This window comes from Cibotium barometz, chromosome 32 (assembly GCF_041138505.1).
Source record: "Cibotium barometz isolate CiBa-2024 chromosome 32, ASM4113850v1, whole genome shotgun sequence".
NCBI lineage: Eukaryota > Viridiplantae > Streptophyta > Polypodiopsida > Cyatheales > Cibotiaceae > Cibotium > Cibotium barometz.
The window spans coordinates 17,133,317-17,158,543 of record NC_141077.1 but is presented as its reverse complement, the minus strand read 5'-3'; the positions used below and the strand labels follow the sequence as shown (position 1 = coordinate 17,158,543).

The window sequence follows — 25,227 nt, the reverse complement described above, 5'->3', positions numbered from 1 at the left end:
AGCTTTAATGGAAAGCTTCAAAAACCAAAATTTTGCCTTGCTTTGATTTGCTCTAAAATGCTTTGCTTTTGCCTGTTTCACCTGCAATCCGCTCAAGGATGTTTAGAAGACCTTACCCGGTAGGCCTAGCTTTCAGATCTGATAGTATTTGGTGTGCTCCAAGCTTCACAGCTCCAATGGCAGCTTCACAGCTTCTTTTCACAGCTTCTTCTTCTCCCTCTTCACTCACTCACTCATAAACCCTAATAAACAGCACAAGGCTCTGATACCATGTTGAAAGAACGGTAGAGGAGGAGGAGCCACACACACAGGAGCAAACCCTAATATATATTGCAAACCCTAATCACTGAGGGAAGCCATGTCCACTCTCACACGAAGCATAATGCACTAATCCATAATCCACACAACACACAATGAGTTGTGTCCACACTCTCCTAACCCTAGCTAATGTCCACACACTATGACCAGCTGGACACGCGGTCATTTATGTCTCACACATGTTCCTACCTAATCTGCCAGCACATAAAATAGCTGGCTCACACTGACATCGAGCTTGAATATCTCAACAATCCGTGGGTGAGGCCCCGAATGTGGGATCCCTGTCCCATGCGAGAAGTGCTACTTCCGCTGCTAGTATCTGAATCTGTTGCTCGGTGGGAACAAGGGGATCTTATAGTTGGTATCAGAGCATTTGGTTTCTAAAGATCAACTGAGAAGACAAATATATCAAAAATTTATCAAGAAACACAAAAAGGTTATAATTGTGTGAGATAATTCATACAATTTGATATTCAAACTGAAATTCGTAATTTGGTAATTGGGTCTTCAGATGGAAGTACCGCATTTATATAGAATCCCTGACTTGCTTGAGGCCTAGACATGATAGTATTTACCTTATAATTCCAAGGGCCGTGACTACCCGTATATACCGAGAGTATACTGCAGCTCTTTACTGACAGTATATACGAGTAAATCTAAGACTTGAAATTATAAGCGTTAATGCTATCTAGATGATGATTTCGAATGTGATTGATATGATTTTTAATTCTGTTTGAGAATGGATGAATTGATTTGGATTCTGATTGAAAATTCTGATTGAAAAATGATAATTTTTAAAAATTAGTTAAAATATAATGAAACCACAATGAGGGGGAATGGGACGAGTCCCTGTGATGATATTCAAAACTAGAATGATGATAATGAATTCACCAAATCACTATGAGGTTAGTGGGTTGTGCTGTTAGATTGCTACTGTTAATACTTGACCGGTAGATCAAGTTAAGGGATGTCAAATTGAGAACTTGCTTGACTGAAATTTCCGTGGAGGAATGTTCCGATGGAAACTTTTCGGTCTAATGGACCATTATCATGTTAAAGATATGAATGACATGATCTGAATGAACTGTTATTTAATGATGAGTTCTATATAAGGGATATTTATCCCAGTGGAACCCCAGGAAAAAAATTGGATCTTAAGAAAAAGAGCTGTCCTCTACCTTGCGAGATGAGGACATCTCGCACTTTTTAAGTGGGGTAGAATGTAAGATTCCTCCCCAGCCTTCGAGGTATACAGGAGTAAGAATCTCCCTTTCTGATCTTATAATTATTCCCTCTCTAAAATAAAAGAAAGTTTCTGTTTAAAAAAGGAAGACCCTTTTCCTAGAATACTTCTCAGGAGTCCCACCTATTTTAAAGATTTAGAACAATGAGTTCAGAAGTGAGAATCGGTGTTCTGGATACCAAGGTTTTGGTTTTCATTCGAGTACGGCCCAAAAGAAATTCTTTATCTCTTGGGGAGTATAAGAAGTTATCCCCCAGATATTGTGACCTTATATCTGAATTCAATGAAAGTAGGTGACTTAGCCTACAAGTTTCTTTTATCTCCTCATCTCAAAATTCTTAATGCCTTCTATAGAAAAATGTGTCAAACTCAAATCATGGAAAGACGGTAAAACTTCAGTGGTGGCAAGTTACCGTTGGTTTCTAGGTTACGCTAGCTCCTTCCTTTGTATAAGTCGTAACTTTACTTGTCGCTCACAGTAATCTTACTCCCATCAATCTCCTTTCTTTCTTAATCTCCTTCATGGCTTGGCAACAGGAATTAGTTTTATCCCTGATGATTTCTCACCTTCAAGACACAAGAGAGTCTGTGAAGAAAGACTTTATAGAACAGTATGAGCGCTCACTTTTTCCTCACCTAGGAACTTCTGTAGCGCAGACCAAATGGCGGACCTATCAAAACATAACTAGGGTAACACCCTGGGGTCAGCAGCACTTTCGTAACAATGTCCGCTTGGCCATGGTTATTGAAGCTTTGGGTTTGGGTCCCCGATACTACTGCGTCATGAGATCAAGGCATCTTGGGTTTTCTGAGCGAGTCTTCTTACTGGCGTGTCTTCTTTCTCATGAGAAGATATGCCTTTATCCCGTTTTTGGCTTACCTCTCAGAGGTCCTTTTGTTAGATCACCCCATACCACTGAGATAGGTGCAGTAATAACCAGCAGGATCATTCCCATAGATGAGTTACCCTATACTTGTGCAGCTTGTGAGTGCTGCTTTTGTGACCATATGATGGACGGGCTTATGGAAGTGTAAAGAGTTCTTCTATCTTTACTGCATAAGTTCCGAGAATGAATAAAGTTTAAATCTTGTTCTTATCTTGCTTTCTGTAAGACTTTTCTTGGTGGTTAATCTTGATTAAAATTTTTCTCTAAGTCTCATATTCGTGCATCTTACGAAATTATCCCAGTTTGCGAGATGAGGACATCTCGCATTTTTTAAGTGGGGTAGAATTCCTCCCCCAAACCCCTTTTTGATGTCTAGCATATTCTCCTGTAATCAATTCCTTTTCTGAAATATAAGAGATCTTGTTTGTGGCTATTTTAACCTAGAGAGAGAAAATATTATAGAGAGAGAATATTCAGATTATGAATATTTTTGGATAGAAAAATAACTCATCTTATTAAAATAAGTTCCCCTGAAACAGAAATTCAGAAGGAATTTTCCAATGTGCAATTGGAATTAATTGGAAATAGGTATAAAGAACCTTAGTCTAAGGGTCTAGATTTTCAGAAATTTTTGGATTATGGTCCAATTAAGGTTCCTATGAGCCAATAGCATCAATCCATGTGTAGGGAGGAGATAAATCCAATTTGTAAAAGAAGATACCCAAAAATGAGTAAATGCTCACATAAGATGAAGAGTTGAAAATGTACAAGGTTTATTAGTAAAAAACTATGAGCAATAAAATTTTGACACATATGTAAGGAAGGGGAGTTCTTTAAAGAAGGTGCATATTTCACATAAGATGAAGAGTTGAAAATGTACAAGGTTTATTAGTAAAAAACTATGAGCAATAAAATTTTGACACATATGTAAGGAAGGGGAATTCTTTAAAGGAGGTGCATATTTCACATGCTTGAATGAGTTTTAAACTCAAAAATAATGTGATATTTTTATCTCTCATCTCTCTTGAACCAAACCAAATCAAAATGGAACCAAACCGAATCGAAAAGTAACCAAACTAGATCCAAATCTAGTCCAAATTCAACCAAACTAACTTGGAAAATTCTAGAATCAGTTTGTTTGGTTAGGAGCTCAATTTTTCCTATAAATAGAAGCCTTCCCTTGTTGAAAAAGATATAGTGTCTTATGCATTGTTACTCTACTCTACCTAAGCCAAGAACTGTGAATTCTTTAATAATTCACTAGTTTTGATACTTCTCTCTTCCTTCAATCCCCATTGGTGGCTCCATCAACACACTAAACCAATTGATTGGTTGGGGGCCTCTACCGTGATCAAAGAATCAAGCAAATTATAAGATAAGTATAGTGAATTGGATCTTTTCTATAATTTCTCAATGATTCTCTCTTCTCAATCCCTCTCAAGCTTGAGAAGCTTAATTGATATGGTTTTTGAAATGCTATTGAAGTTAATTAATTAATGTTAGTAAAGAATTACATAAAATTCTATTTATATTTAATTCTAATGGTCTTTCTCTCTCTCACATAAGAAATGGTCATACTCATGACCCTTTTCAATCCAAATGAAGCTTTTCATAAGGCTTTTCCTTAATCCAAGATTAAGCTATGCTTGAGACCAAATTAATGGCTTTTTTCTATGCTTTTAGTTTATGTATATTGATGATTCAATCCATTATGAATTGATGATCCAATTAGAGACCATTCTAATTATTTCCTTAATGGTAAGCCTTATCCCTTAGAAAAAATTGAGATTTATCAGTCATAGTAGCGGAGCTATGGCAAAATTTTTATAGAAATTACGCATAAAATAATTTCATTCAAAGCATAAAAAGAGGACTTCCTACCATATTCTAGGAACTATCATCCTAGATTAATTAAAAGAATTTTATTATGCATAGAGATGTGGATATATGCATATAGATGTAGATGTAGGGATGTGAGTGTGAATGTGGAGGTGGATGTATGCATGGAGATGTGGATGTATGCATGTAGAAGTAGATGTATAGATGAGGATGTAAATGGAGATGTGGATGGATGCATGTAGATGTAGATGTATAGATGTAGATGTGAATGGAGATGTGGATGTATGCATGTAGATGTAGATGTATAGATGTAGATGTGGATGTGGAGGTGGATGGATGCATGTAGATGTAGATGTATAGATGTAGATGTGAATGGAGATGTGGATGTATGCATGTAGATGTAGATGTATAGAAGTAGATGTGGATGTGGAGGTGGATGTATGCATGTAGATGTAGATGTGGAGGTGGATGTATGAATGTAGATGTAGATGTATAGATGTGGATGTGAATGTGGAGGTGGATGTATACATGGAGATCTGGATGTATGCATGTAGAAATAGATGTATAGATGAGGATGTAAATGGCGATGTGGATGGATGCATGTAGATGTAGATGTATAGATGTAGATGTGAATGGAGATGTGGATGTATGCATGTAGATGTAGATGTATAGATGTAGATGAGAATGGAGATGTGGATGTATGCATGTAGATGTAGATGTATAGATGTAGATGTGGATGTGGAGGTGGATGGATGCATGTAGATGTAGATGTGAATGGAGATGTGGATGTATGCATGTAGATGTAGATGTATAGATGTAGATGTGGATGTGGAGGTGGATGTATGCATGTAGATGTAGATGTGGATGTAGATGTGGCGGTGGATGTATGCATGTAGATGTAGATGTATAGATGTGGATGTGAATGTGCATGTAGATGCGGATATATGGATGTGGATGCATGAATGTGCATGTAGATGTGGATGTGAAAATAGATGTATGGATGTAGATGTGGATGTATGGATGTGAATATATGATATGTGATGTGAAGGAATCTGAAGTGATGAGATGGAAAATGATGTGATGGGATGAGTATACATATAAATGGAATATGGAGTAAGTAATGTAGATTGATGAGGGATAATGTAGGAAAATGAAAGTTAAAATAGAAATTGTATTGTAAACTGTTTGTAAATGCTGTTTGTAAATGACTGTTTTATGTCAAGAATGCTGGGGGAGCATTTTGACCGTCTTGTGATTAAGGTCGTGGACCTAACTGATAAAGTTGCAACTGCTGACGGAGAGTCAATGAAGGACGTTTCGCGTAGCAAGATGGGCCGAGGTCTTGACCAGCCTCGGTGCGATTAAAATGGTGTCCGGTACGGTGGATGAGGGGCCAAGGAAGCGGCCTATGAGTGAAGCGCTAGGTCACTTGCAAAGGATCCTAGAGGGTGCTGACCATACGGTGCTCGGGCTCTCGGTCACCTAGGATACCCACGCGTGCATCGAGGAAGATATTGGAACAAGAGTAGGAGTTGTTTTCTGAAATCGGGCATGGATCTGGTTGATTGACCTTGCTGGTCTTCAATGGATGAGTCCATGGCTCTTTATATGGATTTGTTGGTTGATCTTGCTGATCTTCAACGAGAGTCCATCTTGATAAGTGATTATATTGCCGAGTATTAAGGGCTAGGAACTATCGAAACGGTCCCTGAGCGTTCTAGTTGCCAATGATGCCATAGATACTCTGATGAAGGAATGATGGGAAATTAAGAATCAATTGGATAAATTGGAAGATGGTGATCAGTGATACTATGGTTTTATTAAAGGATTGTTTTAAACTGGTTGAATCTGTGAAAAGGCAATTTCATATTGGGTGTGTGAGTGGTGTGACTAGTTTTATTTTGCATGAACATCCGGCTAGGGGGCCTTGGAACTCTTTTCCTTGGTACACAGGACAAAACCTAACCAAATTCTTAATTGGATCCCATCACTACAGTGGTTGGGCGGTTGACTAACCCATGGGACTGGATGGGGTTAGGCTGGACTGATGGATCCGTAAATCGAGACTCAAACTTTTGTTTTTACGATAGATAAAATAAATCCCGGACAGTAACTGTTCTATGGATAGGAATCAACGGCTGTGCCTCTTGAATGGGAAAAAAAGCGTTGATCCAAATGATCCAAGTGCAAGTTCTCCCTTGATCTGACCAAGTATCTTATAGATGGAATTGGATCAGCTCGATCAGAAATGATCTTGACTACGTTAGAGTAAAAAGTTATCCTGGTGGAATCGCCCGTGCTTTTCGGTAAAGGGAGTTTTTCCGGGTTCGGTTTTGGAACAACCGACGGATTAGTCTCTTATCTCGATATCCGTGGGTGAGGCCCCGAATGTGGGACGCCTGTCCCGCGTGAGAAGTGCTACTTCCGCTGCTAGTATCTGAATCTGTTGCTCGGTGGGAACAGGGGGATCTTACAAAGATGGACTCTTTTTAAATTTTTCAAAATTCTACCAATGCATTCAATTCTCTTTATTTTCTGAAAAGATTAGCCACCCCCCGCCTGCCCTAGCCCGAGATTACTTTGGCCCCGAGATTACTTTGGGCACGAGATTACTCAACTGACGCCCGCCGCAAAAATCAACGCCCCTTGCGTCAAGATGCGACCCCCAAACCTTCTCCATCGTTGATCCCCCTTGGCCATGCCCGTGCCAAATAGAGCTGAGGGCCGGGGCCGTGGCCGGGGCCGGGGCTAACACTCGGTTCTACGACTGGCAATTTAAGAAGTTTGCAACTTGCACAAAGTGTATTATTTATTCTGTACTTAACGCTGGGGCCGGAACACTGGATTCTACGACTGCCAATTTAAGAAGTTTGCAACTTGCACAAAGTGTATTTTTTATTCTGTACTTAACGCTGGCGCAGGCTGATGGTCCAGCTGAGCGTCAAGTTGGCCAGCACGTGTAGACATGTTGATGAGGTCAAAGACAAATGAAGTCTCTCATTTGTTCGTAATAAAATCCCTGACGCGATCTCATTATAGTAGCAAGCTCAGCTTTGCAGAAGTATTATCTTCACTTCTGGTTTTCGACTCCGAAATGCAGAAGAAGGGTAGCGATGGCTTCGATCAGACGGCGCCTGATTATCAATCACCTGATGTGTGGTAAGTTCAATTCTGTTTGTAAAATTGTAATACACTGGCTGTTGTGTAGACTGATAATTGTGCGAGAATTTAAGCCCTTTTTCTTCAGAACACAGAGAGAAATCGAAATCAATGCTGTGCGTGCGTGTGCGCGCGCGCGTGTGTGAGAGAGAGAAGGAGAGATTTTCATTTTTCAATGCAAACAATGGATGCGATTCGCACCTGCCATCCTTGTGTAGGTGTGAGGTTCATTGCAGGCGACGGGCAATGGCATCGTTGGTGTGAGGCGTCAAGAGGATGGAGAAAGACAATGAATCGTGAAAAAAAGCTGAAATAGACGCTCGGAGCTCGCCACGTCCGGGACTCTGCATGCCCAGGTGTCGTTCATGCAGGTGTGTCTTTCTGCATGCACTGCCCCCCGTCTCCGCCTCGTCTCCCCCTTCTTGCTCCGCCTACTGAGTCTCACCGCCTGCTAAGCCCTCCCCCCGAGAGGGGGGAGCTCTGCCCAAAGATGTCTCTCCAAGACATCGTCCTATTTGGCTCAAGCCCTGCTCCACATGTCATCATAGATGGTGCTGGCCCCTCATCCTTGGTTCTGCATCAAGCTCCAGCAAGGCCTCATGGTGTACTACAGTCCTCACCAAAGTCTGGCCATTTTTCCGCTCCTCTGCTTCGTCACCAGGCTTTAGGGGTCTGCGTGAAGCTGAAGATGGCCAGGGGAAGCATCAACGAAGTATTCCTCAGGTTCAACCCGGCCCGGTTCCCCTTGGGCAACCTATTTCCTTCGCGCTATTTCAAGTCATGTTCACTGTTCTGTCCCCCCCAGGTTTAATGAAAACCCTATGGTTAATCTCTCTTAGAACCCGGCCTTTGAAGAAAGGGTCAGGGATTTTGATGTTGATGACGAAGGAGCCGTCGTCTATGATGATGATGAACTGGCTACATGGCAGGATCACCTATCCACACACTCGCTAATAGGCCTCTGTCATGGGGCTAGACCCCCCGTGGACGCCCTGAAGTACTGGATTAAGATCAACTGGAGTCTGGGAACAGAAGGGTATTAGAGTGGCTTCAGTCCAACATTTACCTAATGCATACTACATGTTTCACTTCGAGGATCCGGTAAGTGCTACCTCTGTTATTAACAGTGGCCAATGGATTATTAGGAACGCTCCTCTGTCCTTCTTCAGATGGTTTGATAGCTTCGACCCCAAGGGTCCCAAACCCACAAAAATCCCTGTATGGGTTGAGCTAACAGACATGCCTGCTAAGTACTCTATCTGGGCCAAAAGGATTGGTGGCTCAGTTGGTAAAGTGTTAGGACAAAAGCCCTTTCAGGTGGTCAATCCTCAATGGGGCCAGCAGATGCTCATAGAGGTTGACACTGCTAAACCTCTAAAGGAAAAAGTCCCTCTGAAAAATAGGGAGGGGCAGATCATATATGAACAAGTGCTAACCTATAAAAATCTGTCCAATGCTTGTTTTAATTGTAATAAACAAGGCCACATGATCAGGGACTACCCTGTTCTTCACCAACCAACAGTTTACTGATAAGGCTCCTGGCAAGGATGAGGCCTTTGTGGTTCCCAAAAGAAAACATGTGTCGAAGTTCAAAAATAACAAATCAAATTGGCATATTCCTGCCCCCCTCTTGGCAGATGTCCAAGATGGTCTAGTCAATCAGTTCCAAGTCAAGGAGGCCCCAAAGACAGCCCTGGTCGGGGAAGAACAACTCTCTCCGGGAAGGGTTTCCCACAAGGACAGAGTCTTATTCAGTCAAGAACTAGACTCCCCTATGGACTCAGATGAGAACTTCATAGATAAAACTCAACACACGGATGATGTGTTCAAGTCTCAGTTGGAAGCTAAGGATGTTGCAATGATGAAAAGAATGTCCCTCTCCCCATCTAAACAGCCGGAAGAGGGAGGTTTCTCTCCCCATCCTTTGGGTGCTAAAATGAAAATGAAGAGGAAGAAGGAAAAAGTTCAGGAGGCATTGAGAACCTCCATGTCCGGGGAAGCCCTCCAAAGCTAGTAAAAAATGAACCCTATAAACCTGCTCTCCTTTAATTGTAAGGGGCTCACTAACCCTGAAAGGGCAGTGGCCATCAATAGATGGGTTAGAGACATGCCTTTTGAATTCCACTTTCTTAATCTGTAAGAACTTAAAATTGGAGGGTCACAACTTCATCTGAATCTTCAAAGAATCTCAAAGAATGCTATTTGGTATTTTACCAATCATCCTTCACGTAAAGGAGGGTCCGCAGTTGGCAGCCCACAAGAAGTGGGAACACACAATTCAGGATGCATGGTCTGATGATAGTCATAGTTGGACAACGGTTAGGTTGGGGAATCCTTTTAACTTTACATTGATTTCTATCTATGCTTCTTGTTTGGCCAGCATGAGGGCATCAACTTGGCATTCTATTAATCAGATTGTGGGTCCTATTTTGTTAGTTGATGACTTTAACATGGTGGAAGGTCAGGGTGACAGAAGTAGGCTTCTGGGAAGAACTATTAGTGGTCAGGAAAAGGATAAATGAGAATTGCTCAAGGTTGATAAAGACCCGTCAGACCTCTCAGAGCGAAGACAGGGTTCTCCTGGTCTAATCATCAAAAAGGTCACTTCCACAGGGCCGCTTGACTAGACAGACTTTATGCCTCTGGTGGACATGTTCATAAAAGTCAAGTGTCTTTCAGATACTTCCCTTATCATCTCCGACCACCTCCCCTTGATCTGTAATTTCTCTTTAGGGCAAGCTAAAGGAAGGGTTGGCTGGCCCCACCTTGACCCATCCCTTTTCCGTCTTCCATGTGTCCAGCAAGAGATAAAAGGTTTCATCGCAAAGGCCTTCAGTTAGTTTTCGTCCCCCTCCAAGGGTTGGACTTGTCTGGTCAATAAGGTGCATATTATGTGCAGGGACTATAAGCTTAAAGCAGCGGCTATCTGCCTGAATCACAGAGTCTAGATTAGAAATCAAATTCAAGGTATCTTTCACTCTAACAATGGGTTAAAGAACCACTCTCTAATTGACCTAAGGAACCAACTTAGACTTGAGGAGTTGCTAGCAGCCAAGGCCACTATGTTGTGGTACAGAGAGGCGTGGGCTGGAAAAATCGACACCCCTCACCCTAAGATGTTCTCTCTTCTCAAAAGGAAAAAAGCTAGGGATCTTATTCCTATGGTCAAGAAACCCAATGGTCAGGCTGCTGCTAATGAAGAAGAAAACCTCCAAGTCATCAAGAATCATTTTCTTAACTTGTTCTCCACGGTTCCCCCTCCCACTCAGGAAGTTATAGCAGCTAGAGCAAAGATCGCTCTCATAAGGAAAAAAATGTTCAGCCCGTCACACTGGCTATGAAACTTGATGCCCCCTTCTCTGAGAAGGAGGTGAAAGATGCTATCACTCACCTCAAAAAGGGAAAGTCTCCGGGGGAAGATGGGATCCCAAACGAATTCTTCCTTGCCTTCAAAGATGATCTCATCCCTCATATCTTAAACATTTGGAAAGAAGCCATGAGGAAGGGTGGCCTTGCTAAGAAGTCAAATGTGGGGGTTATAAAGTTAATTCATAAAAAAGATGATAAGAATGACTTGGGGAACTGGAGGCCCATTACTTGTCTCTCTTCTCTCTACAAAGTCTTTACTCATATCTTGACAAGGAGAATCAACCCCTATATGGATGAGTGGATTTTGAAGGAACAAAAAGGTTTTATTAGGAGAAGATATATCGTTGATGCTATCATTAGTCTATGGGAGGGTATGGAACATACTGAAAGCTCTGGTCAAAACTACATCTTTCTAAAAATTGACTTTGATAAAGCCTATGACAGAATTGATTGGTCCTTCCTCTTCCAATCTCTGCAGGATATTGGCCTTAACAGGAAATTCATAAAATATGTGCAAACCCTCTTGGGTAATGCTTCCTCAAGGGTTGCCGTCAAACGGATCTCTCACGGATACTTTTCCGCTGAGGAAGTCCATAAGACAAGGGTGTCCTTTATCCCCCCTGCTCTTTGCTATCATTGCTGATGCCCTGGGGTGGCTAGTGAATGAGGAATTAGCCAACAATAATATCAAGGGCATCTATGTTCCTAACAGAGCGGAGCCCTTATGTTTGTAACTTTTTGCTGATGACACCAATGCACTTCTTCGAAATGAAGTTCAGACGGCAGCCCACTTCTTGGCCTGCCTGGATACTTTCTGTTTAGCCAGTGGCTCTCAAATAAATCATGCCAAGACCAGTTTCAGAGTCTTTGAAGGGGTGCCCCCTCCCGCAATTCTGGCTGCTGCAGGTTGTAAGGCTATTCCGGAAGGAGTCGTGTTCAGGCTACTAGGCATACCCATGGGGTTTAACATATCAATCAAACAGAGATGGGATTTTGTGTTGCTTAAGCTCAAAAACCAGGTTATGAAATGGAGTCATATAAATACGGGTGTTGCTTCTCGAGCTTTTGTTCTTAACCACTTCATTATTCCCTCAGTGGTGTATTTTCTTGCCTGCTGGAGACCCTCCAAAACCCAATTACACTCCCTGAACTCAATCATGGGTAACTACCTATGGGGAGGCTCCTTAGATAGAAAGAAGGTCAGCAAGGTGGCCTTTCATGTATGCTGTTTGAATAAATAACAGGGGGGTTTGGGTATTATCAACATCGGAATGCTGGCTGAAAAGCTAGCAACAAAATGGATTCAAAGGGCCATCTTATCCAATGATGTATGGGCAGACCTACTCAAAAGGGATGTGGAAAATTTTTGGCTAAAAGACAAAAGGGCTTGGAAGGGGTTCTCCCTCAATGAGGCTCTTTTCTCAAAGGCTCACCTTTCTCCAACTGGCAGCAAGCTCTGTTGTTGCAGAATGTGGGAGTCATGGATGGGTTATAAGAAGCTCTTTTCCTTCCAAATGTATACCAAGAGGGGTCGGTTTGCGTATGCAGCTGATTCAGTTTGGTTTGGACATCTGGTTAAGCCGATTGCCAATAATGATCAAGTATAGATTGGCCTCTTTTGTTTCAAAGCTAGGGTTAAGGTATGGGCAGATCTATGTGACTCATCTGGTATGTTAAACAGAGTTCAAATTAGTAATAAGTTCACCTTGCAAGGGGTGGTGTTGAGCTGATTGTGCAAAGATGTAATGCATTGAAGGTTGCCATTCCTCATGGGATTAAATGTGATTACAAAGAATTTTCTAAAGCTCTTCGATGGGGTTCTTCAACCTCGTGAAGCTACCTAGCTCATATAATGCAAGCAACTTGGTTCTCAAACTCAACAAAAGGTGGTCCTTGACCTAGAATAAACATCAATGGGCTTTTCGCTTCAAATTAATCTGGGCCTTTGCACAAGAAAGGGAACATGCAATTCTGGCTTGGTTGGTAATTCACAAAGCAAGTTGGACGCAAGAGAAGGCTCTGAAGTTTGGTCACGGGAATGGTATTTGCCCTCGGTGTAAAGCAAAGCTAGAGACTGTCCCGCATCTCTTTTACTCCTGCCCAAACACTAAACAGTTCTTAAGTGTGCTGAATGGGGCCTTTGTGAAGATCAGAAGCTCCCCGCTCAGCTGGAAAGAAGTGCTTTTAGGGGAATGTCGTCATCTTGACCCCTTAACGTGGCAGTCTATCAGAATTCTTCTACTGAAACAAAGGAATGAAGCCCTCTATGAAATTAAAACTAATCACAATTTCTTTCTTTTTCTTGACAGTATCCTCAAGTTGGCCAATCAAACTCAACCAAGTGCTGATCTGTCGGAAGTGGGTCGTTGGCAGGCTCTTTCATGGAGGAAGTGGATGAAAGTGCTCAGTTCTTCTCTCTCCAAATCAAGGGAATTTGGGAAATCATGTGTCAAGGCTTGGAGTTGGAATGCCACAGAAGGCTTCACTATGCTGTTCATCGTGTTCAGTCCCTGGATGTTTTTGGAGGGGTCCATTAAACCCTTTCAGACAGGTCTATCGCATCCTATACAGACTTTTCACCTATGTTCATCGTGTTCACTCCTCGGATGCTTTTGGAGGGTTCCATAAAACCTTTTCAGGTCCATTGTATCTTGTACAGGCTAATCACCTTTTCAATAGTCCTTAGGTTTTGGGCCATCGGTCTCTATATTTTAAGTGCTTTTGGGTGTGTAGCTAAATCACTTATTTAGCTATCTTCAGGGTCCCCCCATGGACCTTCCTCATGGGGCGCTGTAATCTCACCTTTTTTAATATATTTTCTCGTTTTTACAAAAAAAAGCTGAAGCGTTGGAATTTCGTTAGAAATGCTCCCCTGCTCAAGGAATTTTTCGTATCCAACTTACCCCCAAGAGAAAAGAGAGCGAGAGAGTAGAGTGCTCTGCATTGGAGATATGTCAGAAAAGCTTACAGTGTCAGAAAGTGCTTAGGTGGACAGCAAGCTTAAGTTTTAATGGGCACCCTTGACCTTCAAAGTTGACAGGTTTGGTTAAATATAGTTAGATTTTTTTATATTTTAGCGTAATTTTTTACGGGCATTTTAAAATTTTTGAAGTATTTAATGGTCAAAAAGAAACTATGGCAGGCAGGGACACTCTATATCATTATTGTATCCTTATTATATGTGGGCCTATAGCTGCACTCATTACAAGGGATCGGGCTCATACCCGCGCTCCTAGCCGCTAAAAATGACTTGTGAGAAAAAGTAGCAGGCCCGTGTATCAGCGCGTGTATAATCGCGGCCAGAGACATGCGTGTAAAAGCGTGTGTATAGGACTGTTCAGACCTGCTGATACACGGGTGTATACACGCGTTCTGTGCGCGTAGACGCGCTGATAGAAGCGTCTATACACGCGTTTTGTCAGTTTAGCTGCGCTTATACACGCGTACTTCACAGATTTGACGCGTCGATACACGCGTGTTTTACAGATTATCCGCGTATATACACGTGACTTTTTACAGATCCGACGAGTTTATACACGCGAACAGAGAGCCAAAAAAAAAATCCAGAGAGTGCTATTTGGTACCTGAATGCTATTCCAGCATTCTAGCACCCAATAACACTCTCTGGATTTTTTTTTGGGTGCATTGGACCATCCACGAGGAAGATATCCACGAGGAAGATTAAGACAAGAACGACATGAATGCATACATTGTCAATACACAATTCAAGACAGACATGAATGCAATACTATCGATTCATGATTCAATATTACTATCAAAATTTTATGTGTACACATATATACAAGGGAGTCCATATGTCAAAGTAGCCCATGGCTTCAGTTACAAAAATATATATACAACCACATCCTCAATATGGAATGTGATACTATAAGTCTGAGTACTACTCAGACCCAGATGATGACTCGGTGCTCCCTCCATGCTCAGATGAGCTCACATCGGTCGGAATGTCCGATGAGTAGTGCTCACGTCCACCCTCTGCAGTGGCGGACAGGTGGATCATCAGTAGCTTGTGCCTGTTCAAGTAATATATAGTATATAAGTATATATATATGTAATTCAATAAACAAAAATCATTCGTTTAGAGTTTTCAAGTACCTGTCGACCGTATGGTCTCATGGCCATCTCAAACTGCGCGTCCGTAATACGTCCCTCGGCTCTGAAGATGGCCCACGTGTCACATCTGCTATGCCGACGAGCATACCCAGTATCGTAGGTTGTGGGCTTCCTCCCCGTAACCCGTTGTCGCTGTATCATAATCAACACAATTTGTAAGATTAAAACAGTCATAGAATCAATAAATTAAGTAAACAATCAAATAAAGTGGCAAGATACTTACGAACTCTACCTCCCATGACTCGACGCCGCCAGATCCGAAATGCGAAGATCCAATGGTCTCCATCTGGATCCGTCGTGCCTCCACATGCTGCCTGCTCTTCACGCCACCCTCTGCTTGTTTCTTTGCCTCCTTCCACTCGCGTTTGTGCGCAGTGGCAGGTTTCTCGGCAGGATAGCCACCCGGCAGCTACATTTAGCCCATCATCGTATGTGAGTTTTTTAAGGTGAGATCTTTTATTACTTAAGATATCCCTTATTCACGTCCTTCCCCATACATCCAAGAATGTAGCATGTGGGGGATTGGGGTGCCGACTATGTACAACCTCTATCACCTCCCCAACTAATCGGCTATTTTGATCTTTCAATTTAATAAAATAATTTCTATACAAGTTTGATACTACCCCACCCATGTACTCCATTACCTCTTTCCCCCTCGCATCCATCACTATCCCGCCCCTAACCGTCACATCATAGCAGATCACTCCCTCCACCTCTCTCATCTTCTCCTCTTCTGAACTGTCTCCTCTAACTCTTCTCCCTCTATCTCCTCTCTCACTGCGTGCCCTACTACCTCCCCCACCAAAGTACCCGCCGCATCCTCCACTCCCACTCTTCCTACTGCGGGTGGAGTCACGACTGGGGGCTTGTCTACGTGACGGTGGCTGTGAGCCCTGACGTGACGGTGGCTCTGAGGGAGTACGTGATGATGGCTGTGAGACCTGATGTGACGGTGCTTGGGAGGGTGTGCGTGAGTGTGTCTGGGACGAGACCTGTATGTCTCCTCGGTGGGCGTGGAAGAGGAGAAGCTGCATGCCGTCTCGTTGGACTCATAGGCATAGACGGCAATGGAGTGCCCTGGATACTCGCGGTAGGGGTATAGACACCAGGCATGGAAGGAGGGGGATGGGCATATATGTACTCTATAAGTTCAACTGGACCAGGATGGCACCCAAAATGATTTAGCATCTCCATCAGCCAATTGCTGTACGCAAATGGATCGGATGAAGAACCTGGAATATCCATAAAGAATCTGCAAAAATAAAAGTATATACATGATTGCATCAAAGCACAAATGCAAGCTAGGTGCACATATGATTTTCCACCATCAAACTGACATTACTATCTAGAGAATTCACATCTTCAACAACACTCAGAACTATAGAGTTATCCTCCTACAACTCTTTAAAAACTGCATCACTATCACCACAACATCCATCTTGTGTGGTTATCTTCAAAGGTTGCACACACATTATTGCATGCATGACTATCACCATCCTCATGTACATCATGGGCTGTCTCTTGACTCACACAAATATCATCATCCAAGCCACCTATCAGCCTGCAGACCATAGAATGGGGAAACACAGTCTCGTGTATACACCCGTCTAGAAACATGTGTATACACCCGTCCAGAAACGTGTGTATATGCGCGTGAACAGTCTGTGTAGACAAGATACACGCAGATATACACGCGTTTCTACACGCGACTTACAAAATTTTTTTTTTGAAAGCGACCGACCTCTGACAATGTGTCCTTATAAAAGGTCCACTGTCGCCCCTGTCAGAATCGTTCACCAGATGGCAACCAGAGAAGGAGAAGGACGGAGACAAACCCATAAAAGAAAGAGACAATAGCATAAACAAATCTGAGGAAAGAGACAAGGAAAAGGACAAATTGACGTACCTCTGAAAAAGTGAGTCTTGTTTTTGGTCGGTTTCCTTCACCCATGTGTGCTCCTTGTCTGCTCCTTGCACTTAGGTTTAGTGCTCTGTTGGAAGAGACGAAAACGAAGGAGAGCAGATCTATTTTTTGAAAATGTTTATTTGGAGAAGGCGGGTTATTTTTAGTATGAACAGGTCGTCGTGTGTATAAACGCGTGTATTTTTGCGTTTATGATAAATCAACTGCGTTTATACACGCGATTTTTAGGATCTAGCCGCATTTATACACGTGATTTTCAGAATGTAGCCGCGTTGATACACACGATTTTCAAGATGTAGCCGCGTTAATACACGCGATTTTTAGGATGTAATCGCGTTAATACACGTGATTTTCAAGATGTAGCCGCGTTAATACATGCGATTTTTAGGATGTAGCCGCAGTAATACACACGATTTTTATACTTTCATTAAAAACAGAATATGATTTTGTGTTTTCTCTTTTGTACATAGGATGTCATCAACCTCCTCAAGCAGTTCTGGTGAAGATGAGACAATGCATCATCGTAATCGTGATGTGTGGTTGGGACAAAGAATCAAGTGTATGTGTAATTGATGTTAAGGATGCATTGTACGAGCACGTCGAATTACCTTGAATCACATCTCCATGTATGGAGAATGGAATCAAATAGGTTTAGAGGTGAGTAGATGTAAATTGATAGCATTCAAATGACTCATGGTATCCAAATTAAATTAATGGAGTTGTAATATATATACTCTAATTGAAGCAGGATGCAGTACCACACCCTAACATGGTGCCCTATGCGCGGTGAGAGCACGCAAAGCGTCGACGAGATGATGCTAGAGCTTCGGGATCTATTGTCAGAGATGAGTGGGAAAGGGATGACAATAGCCCTGCACCCCACGAAGTTGTGGAAGAGGAAGTGTTTGATGATATGGTGCGGAATCTTTTTAAGGATGATCCCAAAGGTATGGACGATGATGATATGGAACAAGAGCATCTTTACAAGGCTTCATCGACACCGATTTTTGAAGGGTGCACATTCTCTATTTTACGTGCTTCACTTGAACTACTCAATATACAAACAGTTTATGGATGGAGCAATGCAAGTCTTGATGCATTATTGAAGTAAGCATTCTAACTTGCAAATTTGAATTAGTGGTTTAAGGTTTAGGGTTTAGGACTAATTGATGATATTGGATGCAGGCTATTATCAAACATGCTTCCAAAGGGAAATAGACTACCCATCTCAAGAGACATAGCGAGACGCTATGTGACATCTCTTGGAGGATTGGATTATGATCGCATACATGCATGCTTCAATGATTGCATTCTCTTTCGTGGGACGCATAAGGAGGCTCGACATTGTCCCACTTGTGGTGAAGCAAGGTATAGAACAGATCTAAAGAGTTTTGATGTACCTCGTAAAGTCTTGCGACACTTTCCTATAATTCCTCACATCAAACACATGTTCAACCATAGCAGAGCTCATGTCATGGCATTCCTCACATCGATCGGATGATGGCATGTGGAGAATTCCCGCAGACACTCTTGCTTGGAAGCATATTGAAGATGAGTGGCCCAGCTTTAAAACAGAGCCCAGAAACTTGAGACTTGGCCTAGGTGTATGGATGGAGTGAATCCATTTGGTTTCAAAAGCACTGCATATAGTGTGTGCCCAGTTGTGTTGGTGAATTACAACCTTCCACCATCAATGGCGATCAAGAAGGGACATCTTATGTTATCCCTTCTAATTCCAGGGAAACATAAAGTCAAGCATATGGATGTTTATCTCGAACCGTTGATTGATGAGTTGGAGGAACTATGGAGAGGTGTTGCGGTGATGGACATTAGTAGGCCTCTCTCCTCTCGACACTTCGACTTAAAAGCAGTGTTGATGTGGACAATGCATGACTTTCCAGGATACAGCGATTGTTCTGGTAAGAATTCTAATTACCTCCCTACTCTAATACTATTGGCTATATTAATTATAAATATTGACTTTATTATTCTAACTTTAATTTATATTTTAATAGGTTTGAAAATATCGGGTAAACATGCATGCCCTGTTTGTGGTCGACCCTTCATTAGTACATGAGTATGCTGACGATTTGTGTAAGACCATATTCGATAATCATCATTGATTTCTCCCCTCAGATCATCCTAAATATATTGCTAGTAAGAGTAACATTCCTCCACATACACTTCGTGCAAAAGATTGGAAGCGTATTTGGGAGTCTACAAATATTCTTTCTCCAAATGGCATGAACAGGTATAGTAATGTTTTTCAATCTTATTTTGTGTAGTCTCTAATTGGATTAAAGGTCACATAGAGCAATCCCTTGTGTAGGTACTCCATTTTTTTTCGGCTACCATATTGGACCCATCTTAAGATCAACCATCTTCTTGATCCCATGCACATCTTCAAGAATGTGGGATCTGGTATTTGGGAACATGTTATTGGTAAACGAGACAATGTTAGCGTACGGGAGGACTTATGGGTCGCAGGACATATGTGTCAAGCTTGGCCACGAGAGGAGGGTGGGCACGTTCGTCTTCCGCCTGCACCATGGATTATATCAAAGAAAGAGGAGAAGCAGGTAAAGTAGGCCATCACCACTTTGCGTACTCCCACTGGATGCATGAGATCATTGAAGGGAGAGAGGCGTTGAGCAACTATATGGATTGAAGTCCCACGATTGGCACAAGATGCTCCAAGTAAGTGTTTTTCAAGTCTTGTACATTGAAATTAAATTTTGTAATGCCATAAACCATACATACATGTGCTCTTATGTGCGCAGTTCATACTACCTACTAGCACATGTGCTCTTATGTGCGCAGTTCATACTACCTACTAGCATTGACCATTGTGCAAATAAGAGTTTGAAAAAATATTTTTATAATATGGGCGAGCTTGTGAGGTATGTAAAACCCATGTTAGATCACCCTTCATTATACCTCACAAAATGAACATGCATGAGGTATAACGTACTATTTCTTTATTTTTCAGATATGTTAGTTCCAAAGTAATTGATCCAGCCACGTTGGATGATGCGCGTGTAATGGCAGTGGAGGTGGTTTGTTTGGTAGAGGAGACTTTTCCGCAAACCATTTTCACAAGTCAACTACATCTCATTGTGCATTTAGTGGACGAAATTGCTTTATGTGGCACTGTGCATGCACGTTAGATGTTCTACCTAGAGCGCTTCATGAAGACCTTAAAAGACTTTGTGAGGCAAAGTGCAAGGCCTGAAGGAAGCATGGCCGAGGGTTGGTTGATACAAGAGTCTCTTGTATATATTTCAGAATTTCTTGGTCAGGTGGATAGCTCTTTGCCACGACTATGGAGCAATGAAGAGGACTTGAGGATGACCTCTATTGTGCCTCAAGGAAAAGGACAGAGTAAAGTAATTGACAGAACATTGATTGATGATCTCAATTTCACTTGCATCCTTAATAGTGATGTGATGAGCAGATGGGTTACAAGATATGAGGATGCAAAGACAAAAAGGCAAGCAGAAAGAGCTCTCTTTCAGAGGCAACATGGCTCTCATAAGGCGTACCCTAAGCATCTAGCAACACTTCCGAATGGGCGGAAGAATGGGAGTATGCACGAGGATGCATGTTAAAGGTACATAGAACTAATGTTTTGCATTAGTTGTAAGTGATTTGCTTTTAATATTTATTCACATTGCTTACACAAATATTGCTTCCATTTTGGTCCAGTGCACTATATTCAATGCTATATGGTATGAAGGCAAGCATTTTCGAACACAAAGAATTGATGAAAAGAGGAATACACAAGATTGCGGTGTCATTAGTAGCTTTCAGGGAGCTAATGGAAAAATGGATGATTATTATGGCACAATCCAAGACATATTTAGGCTTGACTTTCGTCGCTTCTTTGTGTATGTTTTGGATATCAAATGGCAAATGAACGTGGTGGAAAAAGGGCCTAATGCAACGATAAAAAGCCATGCAAGTGGCTATGTAACTATTGACTCTATAAAGTTTTGGCAAATAAAGAAAGATAGGCTCGTATTGCCTCAACAATGTGAGCAGGTATGCATTTTTTTAATTATGTGTTTCATGTACATATATATCTAAGCTCGCGTACTAATTAATTACTGCAGTATGTGTATTTGAGTAGGTTATCTATCTGCCAATGGTGCATGACATTAAATGGTGGTACGTCATCCCTATTGCACCACGTTCCAAAGTGATGTATAATACATTCACTGATATGGAGCATATGGAGGATGTAACAAGCCGCAATGAAGATGATGTCGAACATGCCAATGAAGATGTTGTGAGATCGATGATCAAGAAATAAGAGATGATCATGATAATGAGGATGAGCGTGCCATTTCTCATGATCATGAGAATGACCCTACCATTGAGGATGATGGTGATGTTGATGAGGATGATCAGGACATCAATACCATTATCAATAGACAGAATATCGATAGTGGAATAAATTTAATCGTAGCCTTACAAATTGATCAAATGGATATTGATGTTGATCGTTTGGCAAGGATGGATCTTATTGAAGATGAGATCGAATCCTAACCAATCTATCACTGAATCATTCTAAATTGATGACATTTCTATTGTATGTGTTGTCTTTTAATTATCATCTCATGATTTATTTTTGTATATAAATGCATGTAGTAGGATTGTGTAATGATATATACTGTAATGTACTATGAGATGGTTTAAAGAAAATAGTTTTTATTTTTGTAAAAGAATTTAGTTTTTCTTAATAAAGCGTGTATTGATGCGTGTATAATTGCGTGTATATACACGCACTGGTAAATGCCAATATACATGCGAATTTAAATGCCAATATGCACGCGCTCGATACTATTCAAATACATACGCGACCATACACGCGCCCGTAATTTATCGCGTGTATGAAACGCGTGTATGGCAGCATTGTCTTGTAGAGTGACTAAACTAATTCAGATTAGAACCGGAAAAAAAAACAAGAGAATTCCCATTTGCGTTACCTTCACGTAAAGTGTGTGACGTAGGTCTTGAGATTACGTGTCTTTAGACTTGAGTATTGAGAAATTGCGTCAAGACTTGAATTGAGAAATTGCGTGTGAATGTAAAGTGCGTGAAGTAGGTCTTGAGATTACCTGTCTTGACTCTTGAGACTTGACTATTGACAAATTCTACGACTGTCAATTTTCAAAGTTTGCAACTTGGTGTTTTTGTATTTTAGTGTAATTTTTCAACACGACAGGCATTTTAAAATTTCACAAGTATTTTACGGCCTAGGACCTAAATGCTCCAAAAGCAACTATGGCGGGCAGTGGGCACCGTCTTGAGAGACTTCTATTGAATTATTGACAAACTTGCAACTGGCACGTTGGAACTATTCTACGACTGCCAATGCAACTATTCTACGACTGCCAATGCAACTTGCAGAAAGAAGTCGAGTTGGCCTGCACGGCTGATGGTAGCTGATGAGCGTTAAAAGAGGTCAAGTTGTCCAGCATGTGCAGCCATGTTGATAAGGTCAAAGACAAATGAAAGCTCTCCTTGCCCACTCATTATAGTAGCAAGTTAGAAGTTTTATCTTCACTTCTGGTTTTCGACTCCCAAATGCCGAAGAAGGGTAGCGATGGCTTCGATCAGACGGCGCCTGCGCGTTTCGATTATCGATCACCTGATGTGTGGTAAGCTAAATTCTGTTTGTAAATTGTAATACACTGGATGCTGTGTAGAGTGATAATTGTGAGAGAATTTAAGCCCTTTTTCAGAACGCAGAGAGAAATCAAATCAATGCTGCGCGTGCGTGCGTGCGTGTGTGAGAGAGAGAGAGAAAGAGAGAGATTTTCAATTGTCAATCCAAACAATGGATGTGATTCGCACCTGCCATCCTTGTGTAGGTGTGAGGTTCACTGCAGGCGACGGGCAATGGCATCGTTGGTGCGAGGCGTCAAGAGGATGGAGAAAGACCGAGCGGCCGGGCGGTGGAGTGGGGAGTCATCGACCTGGGCGGGCCTCACGACGCCCGTGTGGTGGGAAACCTTCCATTACGACTTGGTGAAGCCGATAGTGGAGGATCACGGTCGGGGCACTGCCTTCGGAGCAGTGTACAGAAGCAGGCTGGATCATAATCGGGGGCATCTGGGCGCCCCGAAGATAGTGGTGGCCTTCAGGGGGACAATGCTAAGGAAGGTAGATATAGAGGCGGACATGCTGATTGTGTTCCACTATCTACGTTCACACAAGAGGTACGATGTGGGGCTGGACGCTGTGAGGGAGGCGGTGGTGGATCACGGGCCGACGGCAGTGTGCTTGGCCGGACATTCCAAAGGGGCGGCGCTGGCGTTGCTGATGGGGAGGAAGCTGGCGGAGGAAGGCTGCTTTCTTGAAGCGCATCTCTTCAATCCACCACACCCCACTCTTCGCACAGAACGCCCATTCTCCATTCCCGTGTCAATCCCGCGCAGGTTTACTGCCACCTACCATCACATGCACAACGCAGCCGCTCAAATCCTCTCGGACGTGCTCCAGAAAGAAGAAACGCGCGAGCAGGAGCGTGACAAGTTCGTGTCCATCCGTGATTGGCTCCCCCATCTCTACGTGAACGCCCACGACTGCATTTGCTCGGGCTACATCACCTACTTCGAAGCCAATAAGCACGTGCCGGCTGTGCTGGTGGCGTGGTTTCCATCGCTTACCATCCCTCGCTCTATCAGGAGCATCGTTCGGTCATCCTTGTTCAAATGTGACTCTCGGCCTGACCACCTTATTCCCTCCGCTTACCTCCACATCAACAAAACACAGCCCGGCAACTTCTTCAACAGAGCTTACAAAGCGCATACGCTTACCCAATGGTGTGACTTGAATCTCACAGTCGAACCTCCCCAAAAAATGCTATATGCTTACCCAATGGTGTGACTTGAATCTCACAGTCGAACCTCCCCAAAAATGCTATGGGATACATCACAACGACTGAATGTCTAAGGTGATGTTGATGAATTTGGAAAGGCATCTGCTGACGGTCCATCAAGATGTAAATTCAATATTTATTTTCCGACGCTATCCTATACTAGATAGGTGATTGAAAGCATGCATGGGGTGAACTTGTGACTATATATATCCAAGTTGTTTGCTGGGGGCTTGCTTTTAAGGTCCTTCGTTGTAACTTACCTATTAAATTTACTTACCTATGAAAAATTTAATGGGGGACGAACTTCTAAACATTGCTTCAACTTATTCCATTCAACTTTAATTCAATGGGTATGTTACCCCAATATCTGGTGGAGTAAGTTTTGCTTTACCTTTTATTGTTTTGGAAAAGTCCAATCAAAGTCTTGAGAGCTTCATACCTTCTTCTCAATCATCTTTGTATACTATAGTCATGCAGAATGCCTCTCCATTGTTAGAGCCTTGGTTTCTTGTCGATCTTGTTTCTCCCTTTCCACTTCCTTCTTTTTTTGTTTCCTCAAGGTGGTGGAGCACGAGCTGACGACAGTGTGCTTGGCCGGCATTCCAAAGGGGTGGCATTGGCATTGCTAATGGGGAGGAAGCCGGCAAAGGAAGGTTGCTTTGTAGAAGCGCATCTCTTGAATCCACCACCATGTATGTGTGTGTGCACATGCATGCCCACACACGGTGTATTTATGCATGCGAATTTGTGTGTGTGTGTGCATGTGAGCACACACGTGTGTGAGCAAACACACTTAGGCACACATATGTGTGTACTTATATCTATGAGAGTGTGTGCATTGTTTGTACTTGGGGGGTCACTCATAAATATGTAAGCGTAGCACGTGAGCTCAACATAAGGGGTTTTTAAACTCTCTTTTTTACACAATTTTTACATACAGAAGGGTACCATTTAAAGAGGGTATTCATAGATTCAATAGACAAAGGATGTGATTTATTCATGAAAAATTCACAGATTAGAGTATTTTAAAATAGGCCTTGAATGCAGGTGAGTTAGAGGGTTTATATATAGTGAACCCCCCTGAGTGTTTGTATTCGTGTTGTTACATTGTCAAGAGTGCTTGTAAAGTACTTCTAGCATTGATCATTGTGCTAATAAGCCCTAATAGCATTGCTAAGAGTGCTTATGAGTACTACAAGCAGTGTTTATTATGCTAAAAAGCACAACTAGCATTACAAATAGTGCTAGTAGGGCTTACTAGCAATGCTAGTAAGCCCTAAGCCCTATTGGCATTGCAAATAGTACTAGTAGTGCTAGTAAGTAAGCATTGCTACCATTACAAAAAGTGATATTATCACTAACTAAGACCAATACCATTGTTGCACGGGACACTAAACATATCTTTGAGTGGGCTCTTAGATACTTCACCATCTGTTTGGTAGCTAACAAGATTTGCTGTGAATAACAT

At 42.2% G+C, this 25,227-nt stretch overlaps 1 protein-coding gene across 1 annotated transcript; it reads left to right on the top strand.

Moving 5' to 3' along the window:
- The first annotated feature begins 22,393 nt into the window (after nt 1–22,393).
- Nucleotides 22,394–24,056, top strand: LOC147619878 (GDSL esterase/lipase At4g10955-like). Its single transcript, XM_086772654.1, has 2 exons — nt 22,394–22,536; nt 22,750–24,056. The coding sequence occupies exons 1-2, from the start codon at nt 22,463–22,465 to the stop codon at nt 23,765–23,767; spliced, it is 1,092 nt and encodes a 363-aa protein (XP_086628780.1). The 5' UTR covers nt 22,394–22,462; the 3' UTR covers nt 23,768–24,056.
- The last annotated feature ends 1,171 nt before the right edge of the window (nt 24,057–25,227 follow it).